This window comes from Salmo salar, chromosome ssa17 (genome assembly GCF_905237065.1).
Source record: "Salmo salar chromosome ssa17, Ssal_v3.1, whole genome shotgun sequence".
Taxonomy (NCBI): Eukaryota; Metazoa; Chordata; class Actinopteri; order Salmoniformes; family Salmonidae; genus Salmo; species Salmo salar.
Window position 1 is genome coordinate 3,844,686 of NC_059458.1, and position 18,070 is coordinate 3,862,755.

The 18,070-nt window shown below is 44.6% G+C and overlaps 2 protein-coding genes across 3 annotated transcripts; one reads left to right on the plus strand and one right to left on the minus strand.

Moving 5' to 3' along the window:
* Window positions 1-280: 280 nt before the first annotated feature.
* On the plus strand, window positions 281-3,583 carry LOC106561249 (inositol oxygenase). Of its 2 annotated transcripts, XM_014124992.2 has the most exons (10): window positions 281-557; window positions 1,037-1,120; window positions 1,208-1,288; window positions 1,502-1,664; window positions 1,742-1,809; window positions 1,893-2,002; window positions 2,226-2,293; window positions 2,547-2,596; window positions 2,696-2,808; window positions 2,889-3,583. In XM_014124992.2, the coding sequence occupies exons 1-10, from the start codon at window positions 540-542 to the stop codon at window positions 2,995-2,997; spliced, it is 864 nt and encodes a 287-aa protein (XP_013980467.1). In that variant the 5' UTR covers window positions 281-539; the 3' UTR covers window positions 2,998-3,583. The 2 variants fall into 2 exon arrangements, with proteins under 2 accessions (XP_013980467.1, XP_045554682.1); XM_045698726.1 differs by having other exon boundaries at window positions 2,547-2,808.
* Window positions 3,347-17,911, minus strand: lmf2a (lipase maturation factor 2a). Its single transcript, XM_014124990.2, has 15 exons — window positions 17,611-17,911; window positions 9,039-9,155; window positions 8,806-8,942; window positions 8,686-8,714; window positions 8,151-8,344; window positions 7,715-7,893; window positions 7,455-7,596; window positions 7,213-7,338; window positions 7,031-7,136; window positions 6,795-6,891; window positions 6,027-6,209; window positions 5,647-5,815; window positions 5,401-5,512; window positions 5,122-5,230; window positions 3,347-4,394 (listed from the first exon to the last, which is right to left on the minus strand). Exons 1-15 carry the CDS (start codon window positions 17,702-17,704, stop codon window positions 3,954-3,956), a joined length of 2,235 nt encoding a protein of 744 aa, XP_013980465.2. The 5' UTR covers window positions 17,705-17,911; the 3' UTR covers window positions 3,347-3,953.
* Between the last annotated feature and the right edge of the window lie 159 nt (window positions 17,912-18,070).

The following is an 18,070-nucleotide window of genomic DNA, read 5'->3' on the forward strand; positions in this document are numbered from 1 at the left end:
GAAAAAAGCCAGACATTCCACCACTCAACAGGGGCTCCCGAGTGGTGCAGCGGTCTAAGGCACTGCACCTCAGTGCTAGAGGCGTCACTACAGACCCTTGTTCGATTCCAGTCTGTATCACAACCGGCCATGATTGGCAGTCCCATAGGGCGTTTTGAATTTGTTCTTAACTGACGTGCCTAGTTAAATAAAGGTAAAGAAAATGATAATATATAACACAGAGACAAACACAAAACTCTCAAGACCAGCCCAAACCAGATACCTGCTGATCATGGTTAAAGACTCACTGTTCTCTCGAGGAAAACAAACACGCTCGCACACACGTACACACAGAGTAGTCCAGCCAGATGAACCCCGTTAGTCGTTGTTATCTCAGTGGGGGCTGAGTTAAACTATCACTACCTGTATGCTGTGAGGGTGTATGACATAAGTATTAAACCAGAGGGGTATATACAGGACAGGGTCTGGGGCTGCACTTTAGAGGAGCTAGCAGACCCATACTTACTCATACCCGGACGGACTGACGGACTGACCTCACCATGAGGGTCGTCAATATTGTACGTATGACTGTAGAAAAGTAGAACAAATATATTTAGCTATTACAGATGTAGGATCTTCACTTTGATCAGCCTGTTGCAGGAAAACTTTCCTGTAATGCAGGAAATGTAAAGGTTTAAAAAGGCTTCTGAAGTTTTTAATTTACACTGACACTTCAGACTTGATTTTCCCTTAAGAAAAATACATCAAGGCCTACAACATTAATATAATATAATTAATATAACCCACACATTGCCTGTTTCTGCAGGATTGTTGTAGCAAATGTGTCTGTCTAATGTGTCTGTCTGTATGTGTAAGTTTAACTTGGTGTTATCATGCATCTGATAATCAAATAAGATTTTGTGTGATCTACTGCTACAGGTTAAATCTTTGTAGATGTCTAATATTTCAATTTGAAACGTATGGTGTTTTCTATCACATTCGCCATGTTAAGATGTGTACTTTACCTTCTTTCTGTCCCTCTGTCTATCGGTTTCAGGGTCCAGACCCATCTCTGGCATACCGTCCCATCTTAGACCTGGAGCAGAAAGACAAGGACAAGACAGAATACAGGAATTTTGAGGTCAGTAAAGCAGTATGATTTTTTACCATGGTTGTAAGGCTGGTAATCACAATACATCTGTAATGTGTGTATGTGTGTGCGTAACAGAGCGGGAGTCTGATTGATCGTGTGTATAACACATACAAGCTGATGCACACCAACCAGACCCTGGACTTTGTAAAGCAGAAGGTGAGTCTGTCAAGACAGGTTCAGCGCAAATGCAAACAACTGTGTGTGTGTGTGTGTGTGTGTCAGGAGAGCAGGCTAAACCAACCTGTAATGTTTAACAAGGAGTGGAACTGTGACTGTTAACATGTAAGATGTTTTGTAATATCGTCTAATGTTGCAGATAACATGAACATACTACTCATTAACCTTCCCCACTCCTCCTCTCCTCTGCAGCACTCTGAGTGGTCAGGTTGTGGGCATGCCCAGATGGAGGTGATGGAAGCCGTCATATCTCTGGACCAGCTGGTTGATGAGTCCGACCCTGACGTCGACTTCCCCAACTCATACCACGCCTTCCAGACCGCTGAGGGCATCCGCAGGGAACACCCCCACAAAGGCAAACACACGCACACACACAAGTACGCATACACACATGGTTCACAACTCCTATCCTTATCTCTCCTCCCTCTCCAGACTGGTTCCAGTTGGTGGGGCTGATCCATGACATTGGGAAGATCATGGCTCTGTCAGGGGAACCCCAGGTGAATACCTCTCAATGTTACCCTGATACAGGTTGTGATGTTAGGCAACGCTAGGCTAACTGCACTGTGTCCCTGTCCTGCAGTGGGCTGTAGTGGGGGACACATTCCCAGTGGGGTGCAGGTTCCAGAATGGCATTGTGTTTCGAGGCAGTACCTTCGTGGACAACCCCGATGACAAAAACCCTGCTTACAAGTACTGTTACACTTCTCTTTTTACCAATCTAATCAAAAAGTCTAATCAAACCCCATCATTCACTGCACAACATGCCGGCTACAAGCCAGCCTGGAGAAGTGTTTACATTATGCCATTTATCAGACATGTATATACAAAAAGTGAATGTGCCATCTTACATACATCATTTAGATGGTAACCTCTTATTCACCTCATCACCTCTCTTCCTTCTCCCCCGCTCTAGTTCTGAGTGTGGGATCTATAAGCCAAACTGTGGGCTGGACAATGTGCTCATGTCCTGGGGCCATGATGGTGAGTAACACAGACATACACACAGTCACCACTGTAAGGCACATGGGCCTGCAGAGTAACACTACTGAACTGCTGTCTGTGTTGTTTGTTCCAGAGTATATCTACAGGGTCATGAAGTTCAACAAGTGTTATCTGTGTTTGTTCCAGAGTATCTCTACAGGGTCATGAAGTTCAACAAGTGTTATCTGTGTTTGTTCCAGAGTATCTCTACAGGGTCATGAAGTTCAACAAGTGTTATCTGTGTTTGTTCCAGAGTATCTCTACAGGGTCATGAAGTTCAACAAGTGCACCATCCCAGAAGAGGTGAGAATGGGGGTCTATGGTTCTACATTAGCAAAGAGAATACAGGTTTACAAAAACCCTGCTGCTCAGAGTGTTAACTCCTCTGCTGTCCCGCGCCAGGGTCTGTATATGATCCGGTTCCATTCCTTCTACCCCTGGCACTCCCATGGAGACTACATGCACCTCTGTGATGACAAGGACATGAGCATGATTCCCTGGGTTCGCGAGTTCAAGTACGTCTCACACACACACAAATAGATTTTCCTCTACCCTCTCCGCAGTCAGTTTGACCTCGAACATTTGACCCCTACAGTAAGTTTGATCTCTACACCAAGACCACTGAGCTGCCTGACATAAAGAAGTTGAAGCCATACTACCAGTCTCTCATCGACAAGTACTGTCCTGGGGTACTGAAGTGGTGACACACAGACAGATGGGGCAGCCACACACACCTACTCCCACCTCAAATGTTTCATAAACCAATTAAGTATCACAATCCATTTCTTTCCCGCCCTCTCTCACACCTTCATAGAGATCATATCCAGCAGCAACACCAGCCCATCTCCTCAGATATGGGGAACACTATTAGCTTTATCTTCAACAGACCTGGATAGCCTTTACCATGTTGTTGTCATCTGTAAGTCAACTACATTATATTCTAATGACAGAACATTCTAAAAGTGTTTGTTGCTTAGAATGCTGATTACAATTCATATGGTTTACAATTGTCAGATCACTTTGAATTTGTCTAATAATGAAGAACCAAATGGATACATTTCCTATCTTTATTATAAATGATACAAAAACATGAACATTTTCCATTCATGGATGTGATGTTTTTTTCAAATGTGGAAAGACACTTGGCGGGAAAGTGCAGCATTGGTGATTCAGTACATTATATCTGGCAGCAAAGCAAAGGACCACAGTGGCAAACCAAACACCCTTTAACACACACACACACACACACACACACACACACACACACACACACACACACACACACACACACACACACACACACACACACACACACACACACACACACACACACACACACACACACACACACACACACACACACACACACACACACAATTAAAAGGACACTGACAAAAAAGTTCTTTTCTCTCTATTGTAATAATACTATAGATAATTGAAAAACTGTCTATTCATTTCAAATAAAGTGATTGTCAAATGTAGAACAAAGCATCAACGAAATTCTTTGGTTAGAAGGTTATTGTTAGGGAAAGGCAGACAGGTAGTCAAGACAGGAAGCTTTCTCCTGAGCACTAGGACACCGAGACAGAGTGAGTGGAAGGGAGGGCTACCAAATCCCATGTTCAGGGGTCAGGAGGAAACTCTTTACTTCTTGAGACTGTCAGTCAACACTCCCCTCTTCTTCTTCTCCATCCTCTTCTTCTTCCACTTCATCTCTTACATCGTTCTCTTCAATTTCACTCTCCTCGTCTTCCCCTCTTCGCTCATCCTCTTCTGCATCCTCCTCCTCCTGCTCCTCCTCCTCCTCCTCCTCCCGCCCCTCCTCCTGTCTTTGTCCTAGACCATATTTGTCGTTGGAATTGGCCTCCTTAGCATCAGGGTGGTGGGGTGTAGCTGTGGGTTTTGGTTCAGCCTTGGCTGCAGTAGGTTTGGTCTTGAGTGTAATTTCCAGCTGCAGTCCCCGGAGCAGACAGAGGGCGACACTGCAGAAGAGGAGGCTCCAGAGCAGCAGGGGGGCAGACACACCCCTCACCTGAGAGCGCACCCACTTCACCACCTGGGGCACAGCTGCCTCAGACACATGCCGAGGGAGGGACTTATCCTACACACACACACACACACACACACACACACACAAGGACATACAGGACTCACACACTTAGTGCTTGCTGAGAACTATGGGTAGTTAGTTACAGTGCATTCGTAAAGTATTAACTTTTTGCAAATTTTGTTACGTTTATTCTAAAATGGATTAAATAAATAAAAATCCTTAATCTACACACAATACCACATAATAACAAAGCGAAAACAGGTTTTTAGAGAATAAAAACTGAAACACCTTATTTACATGAGTATTCAGACTCTTTGCTATGAGATTAAACAATGTGCTCAGGTGCCTCCTGTTTCCATTGATCACCCTTAAGATGTTTCTACAACTTGATTGAAGTCCACCGGTGGTAAATTCAATTGATTGGATAATTTGGAAAGGTACAGAACTGAAATTCTGGTTGAGACTGAACAAATGAACAAAACAGCACAGCAAGTAAGTGAAAGAAATAGGTTTTGATTTTTACTGGTAATGGGGACATACGTAAATGTCAACAAAATAACCTTTTGGTCAGTGTGTGTGTGTGTGTTTAAACTATTTAACTGTACTAAAATGCTTAAAAGGCCGCTAACATTTTTAATAATCGGTATAGTTTTTTGGGGGAAGGAAAATATCAGATATCGTTATCGGTCAAAAATGTCATATCGGTGCAACACTAGCTGTAACGTAACAAAATGTGGAAAAAGTAAAGGGGTCTGAGTACTTTCCAAATGCACTGTACCTTGAGTCCATGCTGGCTAAGCATGCTCTCCAGGAAAGTGTCGCCCAGATACACTGTGGGATAGAACTCCTCCATGTACACCCTCCTCCACCAGCGCTGAGGATACGACCTACAACACACATAAAATGTCAGCTGTGACACTGACTCGCACGTTAACTGATGATTTCTGCATTTCCTCAAAAGATGTCGACATTCAGATTATTGCTGCGCAACTTGAATCAACTACCTCATCACCCATCGGTTCTCTGTGTGTATGTGTGAGAGAGAGAATGTACTAACCCATCAGCTAGTGATTTAGTGAACCAGTATTTGTAGCGGTGAGCTCTGAGGTACATGGGAGGCTGCTGGTGGAACGGGTACTGAGACACATCTGACTGGATGAGCTCAATCACTGGAGAGAGAGAGGGGGCAAACGTTAAGATATTTTAACAATACAGTAAATACAATACAGTTTGTGTTAATGTGGCTGTATTGGCAGTAATGCACTGCCATTAACCTCAAAAAGAAGAAGTGTGTACACCCTACCGTCCGTCTTGCCCTGCAGCAGTCTGTACATTAGGCTGGTGAACCAGGGAGAGTGTGCATGTGTTCCCAGGGCTGCAAACCACATCTGCCAGTCCAGCCGTGGCTGATGAGGGGTGATGACCGAGGGAGGGGCACTGAGGTTCCCTGGCTTATACATAAATTCTATCTCCTAGAGGAGGGAGGAGGAGAGAGAGAGAGAGAGAGAGAGCGAGAGAGAGAGAGAGAGGGTAGGACAACGGAGACAATTAAAGTTGGATTTTTTTTTTAAATGCCTTGGTTAACTTCAGCTTTTAAACAGATTACTACTGATAACAGAAACATTACAAACGGGCAAAAAAACCACCTCTCCATATACCTCTCCCACACAAACACACCCCTACCGTCCAGGTGACTTTATCCATGGATCCTTCGATGACCACCTCGGGCCGCCCCCCCACCCCAGTCATGCGTCTGAACAGGCCGTAGGAGTTGACTAGCTGGTAACGACTGACAGCATCATAACCCTGACGCACCCCCGGCCACACACTGGCATTACTGTCATACTCTATGAAGGTGAATGGGACCTGGACAAACACACACACTGCTGTTAGAATCATATTCTATACAGGTGAACAAGAACATGCTGGAACACACAAAGTATGACATGCCTTACCTGAGAGCAGGTACCATTATTCTAGATCAGTGGTTCCCAACCAGGGGTACTAGGAACCCTGGGGTACTTGGCCTATCAACCAGGGGTACTAGGAACCCTGGGGGTACTTGGCCTATCAACCAGGGGTACTAGGAACCCTGGGGGTACTTGGCCTATCAACCAGGGGTTCTAGGAACCCTGGGGGTACTTGGCCTATCAACCAGGGGTTCTAGGAACCCTGGGGGTACTTGGCCTATCAACCAGGGGTACTAGGAACCCTGGGGGTACTTGGCCTATCAACCAGGGGTACTAGGAACCCTGGGGGTACTTGGCCTATCAACCAGGGGTACTAGGAACCCTGGGGGTACTTGGCCTATTCATAGGGAGTACTTCAGAAGACTCATGAGATGAGTCACACATGAAGGGGTACTTCAGGGATACTCCAGGCAGAGCTAAATTCAGTTGGTACAGTAAATGAAAAGGGTTGGGAACCACTGTTCTAGAGTGTTCTACTCACCAGACTGATGGCAAACATAGAGACAGCAGCAGCACCAAACACTGTCCACTGGACTGTACCCAAAAACCTCTTGAAGAACCCTTCCACACACGCACACCTACAGAACACACACAGACACACATGTAAATACACACACAGCAGTATCCCAAAGCCTCCTGAAGAAACACTCGACACACACCAAGACAACACACAGAACAGACCACTTTCCCAGAGAGGTGTGTGTGTGTGTGCGCTACCTGAACATGGCAGAGACTAGTTCCCAGGTGAGAGACAGTACTCCCAGCCAGACCGAGGGGAAGGTGACAGTCTTCAGGAACTGGTTAAACTGGTGGAAGGTAAACACTGAGGAGATAACCAGCAATAACAGTCAAAACAATGATTATCTACTACAGCTGATAACTGACACGCACACACACACCTGTCCTGGAGGAGACAGTCCCCTCGTCCCAGTTGATCTGCAGGTCAAACCATGTGACCGTTCCCAAGCCAATTAGAGCCCAGACTGCGATCTCCACCACAAACCCTGCCCACCGCAACGAGGAACCTGATTGGAGCAGAGACAGAAACAGGGAGTACACGTCACATCCTGCCTACAGTAACTGACTGACTGTCCTCAATGCAAGTTACCTACACAGTGTGTATGTGTCAGAGTGTGTGTACCTTGGTTAGGGTTAGGAGTGTATTTCTTGCGTAGCCAGAAGTATATATGCTCGTCGTCCAGCAGAGACAGACACATTGTCAGAGTCAGGAGGTTGAAGAAGTTATAGTTTCCAGACAGGATGATCAGCACTTGCAGTAACACCTAAACACCACAGGGGTGACAGAAAACACTGCACTTCACCTACCTGCCAGAGGGGGAGACAGACCAAGTCCCCAAACTGTTGATGACAAAATGCTACAACATACAGAGTTAATCTGACCTGCATGTAGAAGGCCCCGAGGCGAAGTCGTCGTAGAGGGCTGAGGAAGAGGAATGGAGCAGCGATCTCAATGGCGAAGGTGGCTACCACAGACAGCTTATGCCACCAGACAGGCAGCTGGTGGGCAAACCAGGCCAAGGGTGTAGGGATACACTGGGTCTCATAGTGATATGTCAGTGCTAGAGACACACACCACCACATGTTAGAGGCTCATATCAACAGGCTAGGGGTGTAGCTACACTGGGCCTCAATGATATGTGAGGGCTAGAGAGATATACACATTACACACACACAGGCCAGAGACGGTGCGATACACTGGGTCTCTGTGGTACATCAGGGGGAGAGGAAAACACTCAGAAACAGCAGTCTGAGTGGCAGTAACATGTCTGATGAGTTAGGTGACCTGCCTGAGCAATTATGCAACACACACAGCTACCTGTGAGGCCCCACCAGGTAGGGCAGCGGGAGGTGAGTTTGACCACTCCGGAGGCGAACATCAGTCTGAACAGCAGCCAACGGACCAACCAGAAGGTCACAGGGTCGTGCTCCCTGCCCGCTCGCCACCCCCGCAAAGACGTCACCGGGGCGATGAGCACACAGAGGAACCCAGTCTCCAGGAGAAGAGAGTCCCTGGATGCCGTCGCAGAGAAAGGGAAAGGAGAAGGAGAATAAGCAAGGTGGAGAGAGTGTTAGAACCCAGAGACTGAGCATGCCCAGACAGGGCTGCTGTTGTAGTGTTTTCATCATGATGCTACTATGGTGATGTTGTTATCAATGTGTTATAGTGTTTATAATCTGGCACCTGACAGATGCAGTTGCACAGCAGTAGGAGCACCAATCACACATACACATCAGCTTACTGCCAAGACTACTCAGTCTCATACACACACTAACAGCAGTACTGGGGTGTTAATTAACATGCAACCTCAGGGTGGCATTCACTCTCTGGGCGTGGCACACACACAACTCACCACTGGAAGTAGAGGAAGACCTGTCCCACCTGGAACAACAGGCAGAGTCAGAGATCAGGCGTACTGTATACGGGCTCCCGCTACAGAAGTGTGTGTATGTGTGTGTGTGGTATAACTGACCTGGTACATTGACAGGTATATGATCCAGAGAAATAGAAACACCATGCTGTCTCTGAGTGATTCCAGTACTGTAGCAGCCAGGCTCAGTGCTGCCCCCAGCAGGCAGAGCAGCTCCATGGCAGTCTGGGTGTCAAGACCTAGAATACAGTTTAGAGTCTAAGAGTCTATTCGATTTATGATTCAAATGATTAGTTAGTCACAACACATTGCTAAAATGTTGATTAGGAACTCACCCAGACGTGGCGCGAGCCACAGTAAGGTGGGAGAGGAGAGGAGCTGCTCCCAGAGAGCCTTACCACTGTACCGCAGTTGCCACCGCGCTGGTAACAGGCCATCATTTCCATACAGGCCTGGAAAACACACAACTTGTCAACAGGGAGAAGAAGTAACATGTAATGGAGGTTTACTTTAGGATGTAGTTCCATAGGAGGAAAACCCCTACTAGCCTAAGGTGAACACCTAGATAAAATTTGTTTTATATAGGACATTTGGTTCTCTCTCCGCAATAGCTATTGAACCAAGTATGCCATGACTATGAAGATAGTACACTACATGGCCAAAAGTATGTGGACACCTGCTCGTCCCCCCTTTGCTGCTATAACAGCCCCCACTCTTCTGGGAAGGCTTTCCACTAGATATTGTAACATTGCTGCAGGGACTTGATTCAATTCAGCCACAATAGCATTAGTGAGGTCGGGCATTGCTGTTGGGCGATCAGGCCTGGCTTGCAGTCGGCGTTCCAATTCATCCCAAAGGTGTTCAATAGGGTTGATGTCAGGGCTTAAAACTTATTTTGGATCTGGGGGCAGTATTGAGTAGCATGGATGAATAAGGTGCCCAGAGTAAACTGCCTGCTACTCAGGCCCAAAAGCTAGAATATGCATATTATTAGTAGATTTGGATAGAAAACACTTAAGTTTCTAAAACTGTTTGAATGATGTCTGAGTATAACAGAACTCATATGGCAGGCAAAAACCTGAGACAAAATCCAACCAGGAAGTGGGAAATCTGAGGTTTGTGGTTTTTCAAGTGATTGCCTATCCAATATACAGTGTAAATGGGGTCAGATTGCACTTCCTAAGGCTTCCACTAGATTTACATTCGTCATTTTTACATTCGTCATTTATCAGACGCTCTTATCCAGCGCGACTTACAGTAGTGAATGCATACATTTCATACATTTTAATTTTTTTTTAGTTATTTTTTTTTTTTTTTTTTCTTCCACTAGATGTCAACAGTCTTTAGAACGTTGCTTCAGGCTTCTACTGTGAAGGGGGAGAGAATAAGAGCTGTTGGAATCAGGGGTCTGGCAGAATGCAATGAGCTAAGTCACGAGTGCGGCCGTGAGCTGCGTTCCCTTTCCTTTCTAAATACAAAGGAATTGTCCGGTTGGAATATTATTGAAGATTTATGATAAAAACATCCTAAAGATTGATTCTATACATCATTTGACATGTTTCTACAAACTGTAATGCAACTTTTTCAACTTTTCGTCTGGACTTAGTGCATGCGCTTTGTGCATTTGGAATAGTGAACTGAACGCTCAAACAAAAAGGAGGTATTTGGACATAAATATGGACTTTATCGAACAAAAACATTTAATTGTGGAACTGGGATTCCTGGGAGTGCATTCCGATGAAGATCAAAGGTAAGTGAATATTTATAATGCTATTTCTGACTTTTGTTGACTCCACAACATGGCGGGTATCTGTATGGCTTGTTTTGGTGGCTGAGCGCTGTACTCAGATTATCGCATGGTGTGCGCTTTTGACGTAAAGCTTTTTGAAATCTGACACAGCGGTTGCATTAAGGAGAAGTGTCTCTTTAATTCTATGTAAAACACTTGTATCTTATATCAACGTTTATGATGAGTATTTCTGTAAACTGATGTGGCTCCCTGCAAAATTACTGGATGTTTTGGAGGCAAAACATTACTGAACATAACGCGCCAAAGTAAACTGATTTTTGGATATAAATATGAACTTTATCGAACAAAATATACATGTATTGTGTAACATGTCATATGAGTGCCATCTGATGAAGATCAAAGGTTAGTGATTCATTTTCTCTCTATTTCTGCTTTTTGTGACTCCTCTCTTTGGCTGGAAAATGGCTGTATGTTTTTTTGTGACTAGGCGCTGACCTAACATAATCGTATGGTGTGCTTTCACCATAAAGTCTTTTTGAAATCAGACACTGTGGCTAGATTAACAAGAAGTGTATCTTTAAAATGGTGTATAATACTTGTATGTTTGAGGAATTTTAATTACGAGATTTCTGTTGTTTTGAATTTGGCGCCCTGCAATTTCACTGGCTGTTGTCGAGGTGGGACCCATATATCCCAGAGAGGTTAACCCCATCGAACACACCAATCTTGACAAACCATTTTTGCATGGACCTCACTTTGTGCACAGAGGCATTGTCATGCTGAAAAAGAAAAGGACCTTCCCCAAACTGTTGTCACAAAGTTGGAAGCACAGAATTGTCTAGAATGTAATTTTATGCTGTAGCTAGGGTTGCAAAGGGTCGGAATTCTTCCGGAAATTTTCCATGGGAAGTTTGATGAATTTTGCTTAAATTCATCCAAAAAAAAGTTAGCTTATGACAGTGAAGCTTTTTTTGTGGGATACACAAGACAATTCTAAGTCTTGTGCAATATTTTGGTTAAACTATCCCCAATTCAATAGATTTGCAACCCTCTGCATGCACAGTGCATTCTTCCATCACATGTACAGCTGATTCTCATGATCTTGCACACTAATGAGATGCTATTGAGCCCACACTACTACTGTCTGAGCCAAGGACAACATGCTTTCTGGTAAGTTTTGATTACAATACTGGGAGGGGTGAATATATTTGATATGACATGATTTTTTGTTATCTAGTAAATAGTAGCCTACAGCAAAGTGTGTTTAAATCATTTCTAACTTAATAATTTCTGCTAGTTAGTTTTGGCTACCATGTGGGTTTTAGCTTGCTTGAGCCTGCTAACTGAGAAGTGTTCATTCACCTGTTTCCATACATGTTTCTTTTTCAAACTTCTTACAAAGGAGTTGTTTAATCTAACTGCTTAACTATTTATCTGTACATGGAATTGTATTTGGGTTTTTTTTACTCATTTTTTTCTAATCTTTACAGAAAAATGCCACGGGCACTATCTGGTGTGTGGAGACCTTTCACTGCAGCTAATTAGAAGGGAAAGCTGTGTACATTTGCAAATACTGTGCCAAATCATATGTGAAGAATGCAAATCTTTGCAGAATCATCTGGCCAAATGCATAAAGTTCCCTCAGCGCTCACAACAAGCAACCTCTGACAAAAGTCCCTCTACTTCTATTCATGGTGAAAATGATGAATCAGACACTTTATTGATAGCAACATCTCATGGTCCTCCTGGAATCTGAAGTGTTTTTGACTTAATGGAGGAACGTAGTCAGAGAAATGCTGATTAATGTCTTGCTCGAGCTGTGTATGGTTCACCTCTGATGCTCACAGGCAATGTGTATTGGAAGAGATTTCTGAATGTTCTTCTCCCTGCATACACCCCTCCAACCAGACATGCTTGATCTACTAATTTGCTGGATGCAGAGTTCAACAGAGTTCAAGTCAAGGTCAAGCAAATCATAGAGAAAGCAGACTGGATTGCAATCATCTCTGATGGGTGGTTGAATGTTCGTGGGCAAGGAATAATTAACTACTTCTCCACCCCTCAACCAGTATTCTACAAGAACACAGACACAAGGGACAACAGACACACCGGTCTCTACATTGCAGATGAGCTGAAGGCAGTCATCAATGACTTGGACCACAGAAGGTATTTGCACTGGTGACAGACAATGCTGCGACCATGAAGGCTGCTTGGTCTAAAGTGGAGGAGTCCTACCCTCACATCACACCCATTGGCTGTGCTGCTCATGCACTGAATCTGCTCCTCAAGGACATCATGGCACTGAAAACAATGGATACACTCTACAAGAGAGCCAAGGAAATGGTTAGGCATGTGAAGGGTCATCAAGTTATAGCAGCAATCTACCTCACCAAGCAAAGAGAAGAATAAGAACACCACATTGAAGCTGTCCGGCAACACCCGTTGGGGTGGTGTTGTCATCATGTTTGACAGTCTCCTGGAGGGGAAGGAGGCTCTCCAAGAAACGGCCATATCACAGTCTGCCGATATGGACAGCCCCATCAAGAGGATCCTCCTGGATGATGTATTTTGGGATAGAGAGGTAAGCAGCCTGAAACTCCTGAAACCTAAAGCAGTAGCCATTGCACGGATTGAGGGAGACAATGCCATCCTGTCTGATGTTCAGACTCTGCTTGCAGATATAAGAGAAGAAATCCGTACTGCCCTGCCCACTTCACTGCTGCTCCAAGCAGAGGAAACTGCAGTTCTGAAATACATCAAAATGCGTGAAGACTTCTGCCTGAAGCCCATACACGCCACAGCGTACATGTGGGACCCCAAGTACGCTGGCAAGAGCATCCTGTCTGGTGCAGAGAAAGGCCGGCATCCTGTCCGGGCTGTTGCCTCCATCATCTTCCAAATCCTACCAACATCAGCCGCATCAGAGCGCAACTGGTCCTTGTTTGGGAACACACACACCTTAGGCACGCAATAGGCTGACCAATACAGGGGTTGAAAAATTGGTGTCCATCTGGGCAAATTTGAGGCTTTTTGAGCCTGACAACGAGCCATCCTCAACAATGTTGGAAAGTGACAGTGAAGATGAGGTCTCAGTCTGATGTTCTAGAGGTGGACATTGAGGAGGTCCAGGGAGAAGACATGGAAGCCTGAGATGAAGACAACCAAAGCTTTAGTTTCTAGACTATCATTTTACAGATGTATGGTGAAAATGTTTTTGGTAGATGCGATGGATCATTGGGGATCATTCAATATTCCCTTTCTTTTGTTGTTCAGTGAAATCATCCCATGTGAAGCGTCAACTCATTTAATTGAAGTTCAATTCGTAACTAAATATATTTTTTCTCTCTCTCTATTGGAAGGATTTAATCATTTGCAATTATGTCTCCATATGATATGGTAAATATATCCAATGCAAAAAAAAAAATCTACATTTAAATGATATTAATATGCATATATTTCCATTAATTCCCTTATATTCCCGTTAATTCCCATGGAAAGTTTCCACCTCCGAATATTCCCCAAAATGTGCAACCCTAGCTGTAGCATTAAGATTTCCCTTCACTGGAACTAAAGGCCAAGCCCGAACCATGAAAAACAGCCCCAGACCACTATTTGTCCTCCAAACTTTACAGTTGGCACAATACATTTAAGCAGGTAGCGTTCTCCTGGCATCAGCCAATTCCAGATTCGACTGCCAGATGGTGAAGCGTGATTCATCACTCCAGAGAACATGTTTCCACTGCTCCAGAGTCCAATGGCGGCGAGCTTTACGCCACTCTGGCCAACACTTGCCATTGAGCATGGTGATCTTAGACTTGTGTGCGGCTGCTCGGCCACAGAAACCCATTTCATGAAGCTCCCGACAAACCGTTCTCGTGCTGACGTTTCTTCCAGAGGCAGTTTGAAACTCGGTAGTGACTGTTGCAACAGTGATTTTTACACGCTACGTGCTTCAGCCTTCGGCGGTCTCGTTCTGTGAGCTTGTGTGGCCTACCACTTCGCGGCTGAGCAGTTGTTGCTCCTAGACGTTTCCACTCCACAATAACAGCACTTACAGTTGACCGGGGCAGCTCCTATGACGGTGCCACAGTCTACTGCCAATGTTCTATGGAGATTGCATGGCTGTGTGCTCGATTTTACACACCTGTCAGCAACTAATTTGAAGTGTTGTTGACATACTTTTGGTTTTTATAATAAGATTTGGAATTTAAATCTTCAATAGCTCTTACAGAAAGCGTGCCATGACTATGAAAATTATATATTCAGAATCAGGGGAGGATGGAGAAAATCCCCCGCTTATTTTTTTTTTTAATTTCAGCATTTTTGTTTTCAATCTGCATACTTTCAAGAAAGCTAATTACTACTGCAACTTTCAAGCTGGTAGAGCTACCTCACGAAATGTCTATGCCTCTCGTCGTAGGGTACATTCCTCTCATGTATTCGCCGGGGGATTCGCCGGTCCTGTGTGGCTCAGTTGGTAGAGCATGGTGTTTGCAACGCCAGGGTTGTGGGTTTGATTCCCACGGGGGGGCCAGTACAGAGAAAAAAAATTATGAAATGTATGCATTCACTACTGTAAGTCGCTCTGGATAAGAGTGTCTGCTAAATGACTAAAATGTAAAATGGATACAGGCAAAATTGATTCTTCCTCTTCTGTGGATGATATACACTGCTCAAAAAAATTAAGGGAACACTTAAACAACACAATGTAACTCCAAGTCAATCACACTTCTGTGAAATCAAACTGTCCACTTAGGAAGCAACACTGATTGACAATAAATGTCACATGCTGTTGTGCAAATGGAATAGACAACAGGTGGAAATTATAGGCAATAAGCAAGACACCCCTAATAAAGGAGTGGTTCAGCAGGTGGTGACCACAGACCACTTCTCAGTTCCTAGGCTTCCTGGCTGATGTTTTGGTCACTTTTGAATGCTGGCGGTGCTTTCACTCTAGTGGTAGCATGAGACAGAGTCTACAACCCACACAAGTGGCTCAGGTAGTGCAGCTCATCCAGGATGGCACATCAATGCGAGCTGTGGCAAGAAGGTTTGCTGTGTCTGTCAGCGTAGTGTCCAGAGCATGTAGGCGCTACCAGGAGACAGGCCAGTACATCAGGAGACATGGAGGAGGCCGTAGGAGGGCAACAACCCAGCAGCAGGACCGCTACCTCCGCCTTTGTGCAAGGAGGAGCACTGCCAGAGCCCTGCAAAATGACCTCCAGCAGGCCACAAATGTGCATGTGTCTGCTCAAACGGTCAGAAACAGACTCCATGAGGGTGGTATGAGGGCCCGACGTCCACAGGTGGGGGTTGTGCTTACAGCCCAACACAGTGCAGGACGTTTGGCATTTGCCAGAGAACACCAAGATTGGCAAATTCGCCACTGGCGCCCTGTGCTCTTCACAGATGAAAGCAGGTTCACACTGAGCACGTGACAGACGTGACAGAGTCTGGAGACGCCCGTGGAGAACATTCTGCTGCCTGCAACATCCTCCAGCATGACCGGTTTGGCGGTGGGTCAGTCATGGTGTGGGGTGGCATTTCTTTGGGGGGCCGCACAGCCCTCCATGTGCTCGCCAGAGGTAGCCTGACTGCCATTAGGTACCGAGATGAGATCCTCAGACCCCTTGTGAGACCATATGCTGGTGCGGTTGGCCCTGGGTTCCTCCTAATGCAAGACAATGCTAGACCTCATGTGGCTGGAGTGTGTCAGCAGTTCCTGCAAGAGGAAGGCATTGATGCTATGGACTGGTCCGCCTGTTCCCCAGACCTGAATCCAATTGAGCACATCATGTCTCGTTCCATCCACCAACGCCACGTTGCACCACAGACTGTCCAGGAGTTGGCGGATGCTTTAGTCCAGGTTTGGGAGGAGATCCCTCAGGAGACCATCCGCCACCTCATCAGGAGCATGCCCAGGCGTTGTAGGGAGGTCATACAGGCACGTGGAGGCCACACACACTACTGAGCCTCATTTTGACTTGTTTTAAGGACATTACATCAAAGTTGGATCAGCCTGTAGTGTGGTTTTCCACTTTAATTTTGAGTGTGACTCCAAATCCAGACCTCCATGGGTTGATAAATTGGATTTCCATTGATTATTTTTGTGTGATTTTGTTGTCAGCACATTCAACTGTGTAAAGAAAAAAGTATTTAATAAGATTATTTCTTTCATTCAGATCTAGGATGTGTTGTTTAAGTGTTCCCTTTATTTTTTTGAGCAGTATATTAAGGTTGGAAACAAACTTTAAGGTGGATTACCGCCACCAATTTGACTCAAGTGTGGACCAGAGACAGGGAAGGTGTAAATCCTACTAATTCTTAAAAAATAAATAATTAAAAATACTACATCCCCTGAAGATATCAGCAGTTAATTTAAGCGTTTTAACACCATTACTCCTTAAATCAAATAACAACCTCTCCCCTTCCTTCCCATATTGCTGTCACTGAAATAGAATGTGTTCCACTAAATGATTTAATTACACACAGTTTGAGAGATGTTTGTCCATCTGCCCCAGATTCAGAATATATCATTTCCATAGTCATCCAGAAAAAAACGTGGATTTTTGTCCATCCACCCCCAATTCAGATTATATCATTTTAGTCATGGAACACTTTGTTAAGAGCTATTTAAGTTCATAATACGTTTTCGGATTTCACTTTTTTTTTTTATCCGCCTTATTCAGAGTATACCATCTTCATAGTCATGGCAAGCTTGGTTCAATAACTATTATGGAGAATATCGAATATCCAATATAAAACTACGTTTTCCTTGGTCAGTAAGGTTAAAAATTACTTGAAGATATGGGGCCCGTGTCTAGAGACAAAAAGAAGTCGGGCTAAGTATAATAAAATATAATGTGTCAACCGTTATCTGGCTAAAAATACTTAGCTAAACTAGCTAGCAACTGCAACAGAGTAACAAGTTGCTTAGTTAGCTAGCTAGCTCGATAACTAGCTACAGGGGAACACGTTCCCAATGCAAAGCTATGCAAAAAAGCAATGAAACTTGAAATATATTTGACTTCAAAGTCGAGTACAATGCTATAGGAGGCTAGCTAGCTGGCTAACAGCTGCTAGCATACCATAACACTCATAACTGTCAAGAAAGCTATCCTAGCTAGCTAAATGGGACAGCGAACTAGATATCTCACCTGGTATCTGCAGGTAGAGGGAAACAAAGGCGACCATGTAAATGAGAGCCATGCACCAAAGGAACAGGCGGCGTGGCAGAATAATGTAGCCCATGTCTGCTGTGTGGAGGCCCTTCCTGGGATCTCTTCTCTATCTGTTTCTGCAGGACGCGACAGTAGTCTACTGTAGTGGAACGGGAAGTCGGTGTGGGATTTTCACATAACCTGGAGACAAGTCCCTATCGGTGGATCAAAATGTTGATATTGGGGTAAAGGCGTGGGCATGGGTTCCCACCAATTATGTTTATATACACTAGACTTCCCGGGAGCGCCGTTTTGAAGCCACTGCACTTCCATCTGATCTTGGCACTTCCACCATTCCAAAAAATATTTTAGAAGCTATAGAAATGCATTTAATGTCTACATTTCTGCCACATGTTTTCTATTACAGACACCTTAGTATACTTACATGACATTATGT

Bases quoted from the DNA above. Each gene is read 5' to 3' on its own strand.
- lmf2a (XM_014124990.2), bottom strand. From the start codon at position 17,704: ATGGGCTACATTATTCTGCCACGCCGCCTGTTCCTTTGGTGCATGGCT. The intron at 9,156-17,610 runs GTGAGATATCTA...TGTGTTTTCCAG, and splicing joins CCTCTACCTGCAGATACCAG to GCCTGTATGGAAATGATGGC. The intron at 8,943-9,038 runs GTGAGTTCCTAA...ACTGTATTCTAG, and splicing joins GTGGCTCGCGCCACGTCTGG to GTCTTGACACCCAGACTGCC.
- LOC106561249 (XM_045698726.1), top strand. The intron at 1,810-1,892 runs GTGAATACCTCT...CCTGTCCTGCAG, and splicing joins CTCTGTCAGGGGAACCCCAG to TGGGCTGTAGTGGGGGACAC. The intron at 2,809-2,888 runs GTACGTCTCACA...TGACCCCTACAG, and splicing joins CCCTGGGTTCGCGAGTTCAA to TAAGTTTGATCTCTACACCA.